Source organism: Chamaea fasciata, unplaced genomic scaffold (assembly GCF_029207755.1).
Source record: "Chamaea fasciata isolate MVZ Bird 193981 ecotype frontalis unplaced genomic scaffold, bChaFas1.0.hap1 SCAF_8, whole genome shotgun sequence".
Taxonomy (NCBI): Eukaryota; Metazoa; Chordata; class Aves; order Passeriformes; family Sylviidae; genus Chamaea; species Chamaea fasciata.
In genome coordinates this window covers 37,816,887-37,829,544 of record NW_027094093.1, presented here as the reverse complement: position 1 = coordinate 37,829,544, position 12,658 = coordinate 37,816,887, and the positions used below count along the sequence as shown (strand labels likewise).

At 52.3% G+C, this 12,658-nt stretch overlaps 1 protein-coding gene across 6 annotated transcripts in view; it reads left to right on the top strand.

Moving 5' to 3' along the window:
* The window catches only part of CACNB4 (calcium voltage-gated channel auxiliary subunit beta 4), an 80,280-nt gene that overhangs the window by 30,336 nt on the left and 37,286 nt on the right, over positions 1–12,658 (top strand). The window contains exon 1 of one of the 6 annotated variants that reach the window (XM_066190463.1): positions 2,751–2,859. The exons of the other annotated variants lie outside the window; for them this stretch is intronic. Within the exon in view, the coding sequence (XP_066046560.1) occupies positions 2,815–2,859 (45 nt within the window). The 5' untranslated portion in view covers positions 2,751–2,814. Of the gene's footprint in view, positions 1–2,750; positions 2,860–12,658 lie in introns of those variants that run through there. 6 annotated transcript variants of the gene reach the window in all.

Here is a 12,658-nt window from a genome sequence, read left to right as displayed (position 1 = left end):
CTCATGGAACTCCCAGGTGGAAGTGGAATTTGTTGAAGTCGGGAGAAGGGAGAAGTTGCTGACTCCCATCCCGGCTTGGCGCAGTGCGGTGCCGAGGCGTTCCCTCGCCTTGGCAATCTGGATCCTGCGCATTTATTTATTCCAGCAGCACTTCAGTGTGTTTATGCAAATAGTTCATTGCTCCAGCTCCTCAAAGAACCACACAAGTGCTGTCGTTTTGATTGAGGAATCATTAGATCGGGCTGGAAATAAAATTTTTCTCTGGTTCTGTATTCACGCCCTCGGAAAAAAAAAAAACAAACAACAAAAAAAACCAACAAAACAACCCAGTGTTCCCACATTTGGGTAGCTCAGGACTGACTAAATAATGGATATTTTGGGATAGATGGATACACGTCTCAGAGAGATTTCCTTTGTACTCTAATTAAAAATAAAGGGGATGTGAATAATCTCTAATGGCAGCAGAATATTTGGAGGAAGCCAAGTATTTTGGAGGACTGTGGATACTCAAAAGTGTTCTGACTTCCGAGCCCTTCTCTTCCCACCACCTCCAACCTGAAGATATTTTAGTCGGGCTTCTATCCACACTGACTTGTTGGGCATTCAAAGTTTTGGATGACTCGTGGTCTTTGTTTACATCTCCTTCAAAATCTCCCGTGTCCTTGGAAACGTGGAGCTGTGGGCTCCGATTAACATCATCAATGAACGCTGTTAAAAGAAATGAATAATGCAGCAACAGAAGCCATTCAAAAAATGCCTTTTTTTTTTTTAAAAAAAAAAAAGGGTTAGACTTTACCAAGGCTCGTTTCAGCTCTTTGGCCATTCCACGTTTGCAGCAGTTCGTTCCTGTAGTGTTGGCCAGTGGAATTCCCTGATGGATAATATCAGCTCCATTCAGCCCCCCGTTCCCTCAGCATATTTATTATATTTCTATTTTAATATATTACCTAATATATCAATATATTACTTCCCAGTCAACTGAAAAGAGCTGGGTGTCTTCCTCCCTCACCTCGGTGTGTGTTTCTTGGATAAATTACCTCATAATCTTCAGAACAGCCTTTGATTTAGACTTCCTCTCTATTACAGGGATTTGTATTTTTGTAGCATCTTTTAGGAGCCTTTTGAGTGGAGTCATTAAATTTGTATTTTTAATAACCTCTGTCTCTTAAAAGGACAGCGTGAAATGGAAGGACTGGAAATCAAATGGTGATTCCCCTGACTTCTGAATTGAGTTGTTTTATTACAAATCTATGTGAAGTTCACTTTTTTCCCCTTCATCTTGTGATTTCACAGCCTTTTCTTTTCTTTTTTTTTTTTTTTTTTTTTTTTTTTTAATTTCGAGCAGACCGGTGATTCTCATAGTTGATTCTTTCAATCTGGAACATCACAGGTCTTCAAGAACTCTGTGGAACAGGCTGCAAAAATTAACTCGTGGATTGGGAGTTTTAGGAATATTTTAAAGTTCATTTTGGAAACTGAGATCCTCCTCCTTGAGAATTAGTAAATTGGGAATAAGACCTAGCATAGCTTTGGGGAATCTTCAGTTGAACTTGTAAGAAAATGGGAATATTCACAAGAGTAACACCTTTGGCTTTGCTTCAGGCGTCTGTTGGACAATTCCCATGGGATGAGTGGGAATTTTGGAAATTCCTTTGCAGAACTGAAGGAGGCTTTGGGAAGGAGAAGTGGATGGAGCAAATGGAAAACACGAATAGGAAGCATTTGTGAAGCTGCGGTGTTGTTGAGGATGAGATTTTAAATAATTGTTTTAATAAGGATAGGAAGTAAACTGTAAATTAGTTCTGTCATTAGCGTTTAATTATTTATTGATTTTTTTAATCAATTAGTGTTACACCAGAAGTTTAATTTGTAGAGCTCCAGGAGGCACCTGTTTAGAGGGTTTGTTTCTTAATTTAGTTGTAAATCAGGTTCAAACTTCTGTTCTTCTCCTTCTTGGTGCTTCGGACTTGGTTTTCTTGTTTCCAGATATCGTGTGTGTGCGTTTTCTGTTCATTCTCAGTGTTTAGTCTTAGTGTCTTCAGGGTTTAATTGTTGCCAAATATTGTCGAGGGGTGGACGGATGGTTTTCCTTGGAAACCACTCACTGTTCTCTGGAATCTTGAAGAAGAAAAACTGTATTTTATTGTAAATAAATCACAGAATTGGGCTGGAAGGGAATTCTGGAGACCATCCAGTCCAGCCAGGGTCACCTGGAGCAGGTGACACAGGAATGTGTCCAGGTGTTTGGAGTGACTCTGGGCAGCAGTTCCAGTGCTCTTTCACCCTCACGGAAAGATCTTTTCCCTCATGTTGAGCTATGTTTTATTATTATTTATTAAAGCTTTTGTTTTATTTTACGGCCATTGCCCCTCAACCTGTCACGGACACAACTGAGCGGAGCCTGGCACCAGCATATTTTGGAGATATTTATATGCATTAATGAGACCTCACCTCCGATTTCTCCACACCATACGGTATTATTTTATTGTGAACGAGTTTTATTATAAATAAGCCGGTGACCGCCGCCGCCACCAGCCCGTGAGGCGGCGCCAGCGCGCAGCGCTGCTCGCGGCCGGCGCGTCTCAACCAATAGCGCGGCGGCGGCGGCGCGTCCCGGCCAATGGCGCGGCGGCGGCGGCGCGGCTCAGCCAATGGGAGGCGGCGGCGCGGCGGGCGGGAAGCGGCGGGGCGGGCGGGGGGGAGGCGGCGCCGCCGCCGCAGCGCTCAGGGAGCTCGGCCCCGCCGCCTCACCGCGCTCCACCGCCGCGCTCCCCCGGCCCTCCGGCCCCGCACCGGCCCCCGCACCGGCTCTCCATGTACGACAACTTGTACCTGCATGGGTTTGAAGACTCGGAGGCGGTGAGTGCCGCGGGGAGCGGGGCGGGGGGCGCGCAGAGCCGCACGGGGCGGGCTGGGTGTCTGTGCTGCGGGCGAGGCGCCGGGGGGTGACCCTGTGCTGCCCCAGAGATGCCGGGACGGGCTGCCGTGGTTCCCTAGGGAATCATCCCTCCCCGGCATCCCTGGCAAAATGGTTCTCCGGCAGCACAGAACCGCCGGTGCCGTGGTCAGACCCGTGGGTTCCGGAGCGTTCCCCAGCGCTGTGCCCGTGGGTGTTTTTCGGCGCCCGGGAGAATGGCCGGGCTCGCCGCGGCCGTGGACACGCCGCTCCATATTAAACAGGGATCCGTTACATAAGGCGGCGTGGACAGCTCGTAAAATACACAGATAACAACATAATATAGAGGGTGCGTCAATGCAGACGTCTGTATGGTATGATGTGGTGCCCTCGGGAGAATGGATGGGTCCTGTAGGGCTTCGGATGAGGAATTTTTCGTGCCTGTGTCAGTGTTGGTCTGTGAGTGGAATCCCTCTTAAGTGGTGCCTCGCTTGTTTTAGCATCCCTTTATTTCAGGGACATAGGAGCAACAACTGTGCAAAATTGACATTAATGCGGTGCACCATGTTGAGAGGAAATCCTGTACGTTGGAATCCTTCCGAACTGGGTGTCTGAATTATTTCGAAGCTGTTCTGCTTAGAAGCCTGGAATGGTTTGGCTTGAAAGGGTTTAAAGCTCATCTCACGGGCAGGAAGACCTTCCACCATCCCAGGTTGCTCCAAGCCCTGTCCAGCCTGGCCTTGGACACTTCCAGGGATGAGGAAAGGCTTTTGTGTCAATTTAGAAATTCCTGCCCTTTAGGGATGCGTGTGTTAACTTTTCCTTTGGGTTCTCTCTCGCTGCTGCCGCTCGCAAGCTGCCAGGCCAAGTGCAGATGAGTGTGTTGGTTCCTTCAGGGATGTGCTCTGGGATCCAGCTGGATGTTTCTGTAAACCAGGCAAAACGTGAGTCCTTGGGAGCTGTTCTCCATCCCGAGTCTGTCCTGTGCTGGGTTAATGTCTTTCAGCAGAGTCCAGTGATGCTCTTAAGAAGACAACTTCAAAATGCAGCATTAGGGGCCGAGAAAACTGAATTTGCTGGATAGTGTGGTTGGTGTAGAAGAAAAGTGTTGCTTATAAAAGTTCAGCAGAGAATGCAGGTAAATGTGTGGTGGATTGAAAGGTGCTCCTGAGATGCTCAACTGTGTGCGTTCCCAGAATCCCAGGGGATTGGAAAGGACCTTTGGACATCCCTTCAGGGTCACCTGGAGCTGGTGACAGGGATGCATCCAGATGGGTCTGGAATGTCTCTGGAGAAGGAGACCCCACACCTTCCCTGGACAGAGCTCCAGACTTGGCCACCCTCCATGGAGAGAAGCTCTTTCTCATGTTGAGGTGGAATTTCTTGTGGTTTAGCTCATGTTTCAGTCAAGATCTCTTCCAAAAACGTTATTTGGGAAAAGCAACTTTAATGGCAGCAGAGACCTGTTGCACAAACATCTGGGTTAGGATTTGTGCTGGAAGAATTGTGTTTATAGATGAGGGGTGCTTGGTCTTTAGATGTCCACTTGGAAGGATTGGGATGAAGAAGTCATTTCCAGATTCCTTAATACTCTCTGAAGCAGTTTATGATAATGCACTTTTACAGCTTTTTAAATTTTACAGCCTCTCTCTAATTGAGAATGCTTTTGATAGAGCTCATTTCCAGAGTCACGGGAATATGTGGGAACCTCCCTCTCCTTAATAAAAACACCCCAAACGCTAAAAGCAATCGGGATCTCCCAGTTGCATGGAAAAACTGGAGGCCATAAACCCCAAATAAAAACACCCCAAATGCTAAAAGCAATCGGGATCTCCCAGTTGCATGGCAAAACTGGAGGCCATAACCCCCAAATAAAAACACCCCAAACCCTAAAAGCAATCGGGATCTCCCAGTTGCATGGAAAAACTTCAGGCCTTAACCCCCAAATAAAAACACCCCAAACCCTAAAAGCAATTGGGATCTCCCAGTTGCATGGAAAACCCGGAGGCCATAAACCCCAAAGGCTCAGTCACAAAGCAGTTAAAATTCCCCGAGTGCCTGTTTGCTTTATGCTCCTGAACCGCTTGCTTTAAAACATTAAACCTTATTATTTTAGCTCCTGACTCAGGGATCGGGAATGCCTGCCGAGACAGTATCCTGGCAGACAGGTACGGGGGATGGGTCACATGAGTGTCGCTTTTCTGGCCAGAGAGGAGAGGATTGAGACGGTGGAAAACAAACCGCGGTGGAATTGTGCTTCCCCGCGGTGAAGAGCAAACAACTGAGCGTGCGGAGCTGAGAGCAACGCCTCGGCATTGTTCTGGGTTAGGACCTGGAAGGCTCATCGCAGAGCTGGAGCAGCTCCGGGCTCCGAGCCTCCCCTGGAGCCGGGAGGGCTGGTGCTGACTGCAGCGCTTCCAGCGCGGAATAAACCACGGCCACGTGAGTCACCGGCACGGGAATGTCTGCCCGGAGCGGGCATTTGCCCTCGGAAAACCCTGCCTGCAGAGCGCGGCCTGAATTGGCGTTCCAGGCGGCAGTGAATGGGCAGTGAGTGGCACTTATCCCCGCTTACGCTCACTTTTGGGAAGGTACTGTAAAATCATTTCTCCTGATTCGCTGCGCAGAGAACGCCGGGAGGAGTGTGCAGGTGAAATTTTCCTGTTGAAACCGGTGGCAAACATATTTTTTTGGCAGTGAACGGATATTTCCATGATGTTTGTAGCAGCAGCTCTTATTATAACGTGTTTGTGCGTGTGCGTATATATAAAACATGCAAAAATACCATTTTTATTGATGGATCGATAAAGTAATGAGTGTGTGCGTGGTATTACAGTCCATTACCAGCTGTGATGATTAACGTGAAGCAGATGAGGCAGTAGCTGGTGTGAGGCTTTTTGGAGGAGGAAAATTACATTGCTGAAGCTGAGGAAAAACTCCCAGTGATTGTAGAGAAGAAGTCCTTTCCCCGTTTAGGAAAAGAGGTGCAGGGATATGTGGAAGTGAACAAGTTCTGCAGGGACAAGTGTCTTGTCAGGAGCACAGAAAGATGGAGAGTGCATCACTGAGGGAGAAACCTCTTCCCACTGAGGATTTTTGCCTTACTTGTTATCCTGCCTTGTGATTTTTTTATTTTTATTTTTAGGCCTTTTTAAAAAATTCTTTGGGTAGCTCTAAACAGGGTCACCCTTTTGGGAGTTAAAGCTTGTTTGCCTTGTAGGGAAGAATTTCACATTCTTGATCATGAGAGGATATAAAAGCCCATTAGCACGGGGGCTTAAGGCAGTGAGATCCCCTGGGTAAGGGAATAATGAATGAATCTTGTTGGGAATCACAGTTGGGAACTCACCGTGGTGTGTCTGTGGTGGGGAGGGGTTGGAATGCTGCTCCATAGACCAGTCCAGAGTTTCTCTTTGATTTTGGGAAAGACTCCTCCACCTTTTTCACAAACTTCAGTGAAACCTTCCCATAAGAAATCACTTTTTCCTTCTATAAAATTACCTTTCCATTAAGGCAGCACGTCATTAAAAAAATTACCTACAGGAGTTAGCAGGAACTACCCCGTGACACGGAGTCCGTGCCAGCCCCAGGAATAAAACCTGCCTCGGGTCAGCGCTCTGTACCTGCAGAACTGTCAGAACAGCCCCTTTTGCGTTGTTGGTTTATATTTATCCCTTCAGGGCAACACCTGAGCACGTGGAACACCTTTCCTCTCCTCTGGGGGTGTCACATTAAGGCTTGTCAGCACGGGAGAGGATTTATCGGGTACTTCAGTGCCTTATCCGGGAGGAGCTGCCCGGGATTGGGAACTTCAGCCGGGCTCTGCCTCGGGCATGGAGCGAGCCGGGGCCGCTGTGGGGTCAGCGAGGTGTGGGGTCAGCGAGGTGTGGGGTCAGCGAGGTGTGGGGCCGGCGAGGTGTGGGGTCAGCGAGGTGTGGGGTCAGCGAGGTGTGGGGTCAGCGAGGTGTGGGGCCGGCGAGGTGTGGGGTCAGCGAGGTGTGGGGCCAGCGAGGTGTGGGGCCGGCGAGGTGTGGGGTCGGCGAGGTGTGGGGCCGGCGAGGTGTGGGGCCGGCGAGGTGTGGGGCCGGCGAGGTGTGGGGCCGGCGAGGTGTGGGGCCAGCGAGGTGTGGGGTCAGCCAGGACCTGGCCATGGCAGGGCCAGGAAGCGCTGGGAGGGCCCGGGAATTGAGGGAGGGCGCCGTGCCAGCACTGCGAGGAGCCGGTGACAGCCCCATGGCCGGTGACAGCCCCAGGACTGGTGACAGCCCCATGGCCGGTGACAGCCCCAGGAGCCGGTGACAGCCCCATGGCCGGTGACAGCCCCAGGAGCCGGTGACAGCCCCATGGCCGTTGACAGCCCCAGGACTGGTGACAGCCCCATGGTCGGTGACAGCCCCAGGACTGGTGACAGCCCCATGGTCGGTGACAGCCCCAGGAGCCGGTGACAGCCCCAGGGCCGGTGACAGCCCCAGGGCCAGTGACAGCCCCATGGCCGGTGACAGCCCCATGGCCGGTGACAGCCCCATGGCCGGTGACAGCCCCAGGACTGGTGACAGCCCCAGGAGCCGGTGACAGCCCCAGGACTGGTGACAGCCCCATGGCTAGTGACAGCCCCAGGACTGGTGACAGCCCCAGGGCCGGTGACAGCCCCATGGCCGGTGACAGCCCCAGGGCCGGTGACAGCCCCAGGAGCCGGTGACAGCCCCAGGACTGGTGACAGCCCCCGGGCCGGTGACAGCCCCAGGGCCGGTGACAGCCCCAGGGCCAGTGACAGCCCCAGGACTGGTGACAGCCCCATGGCCGGTGACAGCCCCATGGCCGGTGACAGCCCCATGGCCGGTGACAGCCCCAGGACTGGTGACAGCCCCAGGAGCCGGTGACAGCCCCAGGACTGGTGACAGCCCCATGGCTAGTGACAGCCCCAGGACTGGTGACAGCCCCAGGGCCGGTGACAGCCCCATGGCCGGTGACAGCCCCAGGGCCGGTGACAGCCCCAGGAGCCGGTGACAGCCCCAGGACTGGTGACAGCCCCCGGGCCGGTGACAGCCCCAGGGCCGGTGACAGCCCCGGGGCCAGTGACAGCCCCAGGACTGGTGACAGCCCCATGGCCGGTGACAGCCCCATGGCCGGTGACAGCCCCATGGCCGTTGACAGCCCCAGGACTGGTGACAGCCCCAGGGCCGGTGACAGCCCCAGGAGCCGGTGACAGCCCCAGGGCCGGTGACAGCCCCAGGGCCGATGACAGCCCCAGGACTGGTGACAGCCCCAGGGCCGGTGACAGCCCCAGGAGCCGGTGACAGCCCCAGGACTGGTGACAGCCCCATGGCCGGTGACAGCCCCAGGAGCCGGTGACAGCCCCAGGGCCAGTGACAGCCCCAGGGCCGGTGACAGCCCCAGGAGCCGGTGACAGCCCCACGACTGGTGACAGCCCCATGGCCGGTGACAGCCCCAGGAGCCGGTGACAGCCCCAGGAGCCGGTGACAGCCCCCGGGCCGGTGACAGCCCCATGGCCAGTGACAGCCCCAGGACTGGTGACAGCCCCATGGCCGGTGACAGCCCCAGGAGCCGGTGACAGCCCCAGGACTGGTGACAGCCCCAGGAGCCGGTGACAGCCCCAGGGCCGGTGACAGCCCCAGGAGCCGGTGACAGCCCCAGGAGCCGGTGACAGCCCCAGGAGCCGGTGACAGCCCCAGGAGCCGGTGACAGCCCCATGGCCGGTGACAGCCCCATGGCCGGTGACAGCCCCAGGACTGGTGACAGCCCCCGGGCCGGTGACAGCCCCAGGAGCCGGTGACAGCCCCAGGAGCCGGTGACAGCCCCAGGACTGGTGACAGCCCCCGGGCCGGTGACAGCCCCAGGAGCCGGTGACAGCCCCAGGGCCGGTGACAGCCCCATGGCCGGTGACAGCCCCAGGACTGGTGACAGCCCCAGGACTGGTGACAGCCCCAGGAGCCGGTGACAGCCCCATGGCCGGTGACAGCCCCATGGCCGGTGACAGCCCCAGGACTGGTGACAGCCCCAGGGCCGGTGACAGCCCCATGGCCGGTGACAGCCCCAGATGGCACAGACACACCCCGTGCCTTTTCCCTTGGTCAGCCGGCGCTTCCCGGGCTTGGCAGCTCTGCCTCCTCCTGTCCCAGCCATGGAAAAAGGCGTTTCTCTCACGCCTTCGGCTTCCACCTGGGGAATTTTGGTCGGGAAGTTCCTACTGAGGTACTGATTGGATTTCCATGTGCTGCCTCTGACCCCTAAAGGAGATGGAAAGGTGGCTTTGCTTGCCATGCTGTAGTAGATTTTATTAGTAACTCCTTTTACTTATTTGCTCTTTCCCCAGCCTATCCTCCTCTCCTGAGCCTTCTTTCCTAGAGCTCTTGTAGCTGTTTGACCTGCATCTAAGCCTGCCTGGCTTCCCTTGGCAATTCCCATGCCTGCATCCACAGCCTCCCTCCCTCTCAGTTCACCAGGGAGGCAGGACTTGCCTACACTGCTGTGTAAGCCTGAAGTAAGCCAACTTCTCTGCAAGTTCAGACTCTGTCACCACGAGTTAGACAAACGCTTGTGGCGGGATTGAGTATTTTAGATTCTGAAAGTCCTTTGGTGTTTATCGGGACTAGGCAGCAGTGAGATCAGCCCTGGGAATCAATGGTCCCAGTTTGCTGTAAAAAGGGCCCTGAGCAGGACTGTGTGCTGCTGCATTATTTAGGGTTTGTCTCCAGTTACTCCATGTAATTCTTGAGCATTGCTGAGAATTTTTAGGAAGCAGGTGATGGGAATAGTGGGAAAACACATTCCATGAGAATGGTCAGCACTGTGTTTTGAGGACACTGCACTACTCCCCTGCTTTTCCAGTGCCACTATTCCTCAAACCTGCCCTTCCTTCTGCTGCCAGCGTGCACTTTTCTCATGGCACCTGAGACAAGAAGATCTCTGGGTGCTGCCCAAGCAGAAAAAGGGATTATAGAAAAACAAACCTTGGTATAGGGAAGTTCATCTCCAGGTATTGATTGGATTTGTGTCTGGTGTCTCTGTGAATGTGTATTTAGAAGTGGTTTTCGTGCTGTCTCTTCAGCGCTCATGTACTGGGTTTTACAACACCCAGTTCATTCTGTAGAACATCTTTGTACAACCAGCAGCCGAGACCAAGCAGAAGCTTTTTCAGCTGCCAAATAAAACCTGGGAATGTGAACTGGGAGAAGTGTTTGCAGTGTGCCACTGGTTTGCTGGAGACACCCAGCTTCTCTTTGAGCTTAACTGTTCTTAATTTCCCCGTTTCAATTAGTGCAGTTTCTGATGTTTCACCCGAAAAAGGCTGAGTGATGTCAGGACCTAGGCATGCAGGAGCTTTTTCCTGATCAATTATCTACTTGCTGCTTGCTTATGTCGGATTTTTAGTTTCAAAATGCGTGCTAGACTCTGCCTTGATTGGGACGATAATCAATATTTTCTGACAAAAAGATAATTGTCCTCTGCCCTCCTGAATTCGCACTGAAATTTGGCTTTTACGTGGTCAAAGCTTTTGTGTGTTTTTGACAGTTTCAAATCTGTTTCCATTTCTGTTGGCCCTTAATAGACCGCCTTGACTCATGAATCATCAGCTGCCTGATATTCATCTCGTGTGGAAAGGGCTGCCTTGAGAGGGCTGCAAGGTGGTTTGTTTGGGGCTTTGCTGGGGTGGATTTGCTTAGATTTTTCCTCCTAAAATATCCAAAATTCTACTACTACAGCATTAGCTGCGCTTGCCTTGTTTTGTGCTCTTGTGAGGATGGTTTTCTCTCTGACTCAGATCTTCTGTTCCTTAAATGCCACATTGTGATTTGATAGTATAGTAGTCAAATAAAACCCTCAGTAAGAATCATAAGTCGTTTTTATAAATTGCTGCTTGCTGTTTCCATAGAGGTGCTTTTTTTATACCAGAACACCAGAAATACATTGAAATGGAGAAAAAAAAAAGAGAGAGAGAGAGAAAAGCTTCAAGTCATCTAAACGAGAGGCATGATGAGGAATAGGTAACAGAAATAGATAATTTTGTGTTTCCAGTTGCAGCTGCAGGTCAGAGCTCAGCTGATGGGACGGGGTGTGGTTGCTTAAACTGTGAGTTTAATCACACACTGAGGTGTGTGATTAACTACGGCTTCACCCTGCCTTTGGATCCCTTGTGCTGAACTCCTGGTTCCCTGTGGAGTGCAGCCAAAAAAACCACGGGGCCCTCTCAGCGCTGTGCTGCTCCTGGATTGCAGATTGCTCTCCAAATTGCCCGCTGCTTAAGGAAATGCTGCTGCTGGGAAGTGCAGGCAGCTCTCCCTGGGCTCAAGGGCATTGGAGGGAGGAGAGTGGCTCTTGGTGCTGAAGGAGCACATCACAGAAATCATAAATAACGAGGGGAGAAGCTTAACCGAGGATTTGTTGATGCCATGGCTTGCTTCCCTATCTCCCAAAACCATGCTGTGCTTGGGAGACCCTGAGCTGTTGGATGTTCTCCCTTAGAACGTGCATTTGTAGAGAGATAGCAGAGCCTGATCTTCCCAATCAGCCCTTCACCCAAATGCAGGTTGCTTTACACGCCGGACAACTGCTCGTGGTCGTTTGGAATCCAGTCATTCATTCCAAAATGTCATTTAGCTGGCCGAGCGCTGAGCTCCGTAGGGATCCCAGGTGGTGTCAGGATTTTGCTCCTCAGCTCCTGCTTTGTATTTTTCCACAGTGCTTTGTCACTGGTTTTCATGCCAGCGCCGAACTGGTTTCAGGTCTAGAGTGGTTTCTTTTGCCGTGCCCTTTTCCTTCTTTTCATCTCTCAGCACAAATATCCGCTCAGGTGCAATGTGTGGAGCACAGTGAGCAGCTTTGTTTGCCTGCCCCACGGTGCTGATCAAGCAAATTGGAGTTTTGATTTGGAGAATATTCCAATGGCCAGAGCCAGCCAAGCTTTCCCACCAGCACGGAAGGCAGCGCCTGAATTTGTGAATGCACAACACAGGGTGTAAATCTGCTTTTTCTCTCTGAAGCCTTGTCAGAAGGGGTTTGAAATGTCCTGGGGAAAGGACTCAGGAAGGGCAGTGGTGGCTCCAGGCTCTGCTCTGCTCCTCAGGAGGGTTTTAATTTCCACAAGGGCAGAAAACCCCGGGAGAGGAGGACAAGGGGCCGCTCTTCTGGTTTCATTTCTTTGGGTTTTCTTTCCCTAAAAAGTCACACAGGACAAAGGCTCCATCAGTTACAGAAACGGAGCAGTTTGCTTGTGCTGCTTCCCCAGCATGGGGAATGCAGCCTGGCAGGGATTTGATTTATTACAGCAACAAGGGAGAAATCATGAGGAAAAAAACCACTCCCTATCACCGTGCTGAGTACTGGAGTGCTGAAGTGTGTTTGAACGAGCTGCTTACGCTTCCCATAAAACTTCACAAGCCTTTCTATTTTGAGAGAATCCTGCTTATACCAAATATATTCTCCCTCTGAGTCCTCCCTTGGTTTTTTTCCCCCTCCCCGTGCTGTGCTGGGACATTTCCCTGGGAATGGACTCTGCTCAGCTCGTTTGTGCTTTCTGCCTCCTCCCAGGGGCTGCGTGGCCTTGGCAGAGTGGATCACAGTCAGGGGTGGCAGAAATGTGCCGTGTCCTTGGGGAGGGTGTTCTGCAGGTGCTGTGCTCTCGGTGGGGAAGAGGCTGGAGGGTTTTGTTGGCAGTAAAATGTCCTTTATGGCCCCTCAGCCCTCGTGGGACAGGCTCTAGGGTGAGGTGGCCAAGGCATCCTCCCTGTCCCTTTTTTCCTG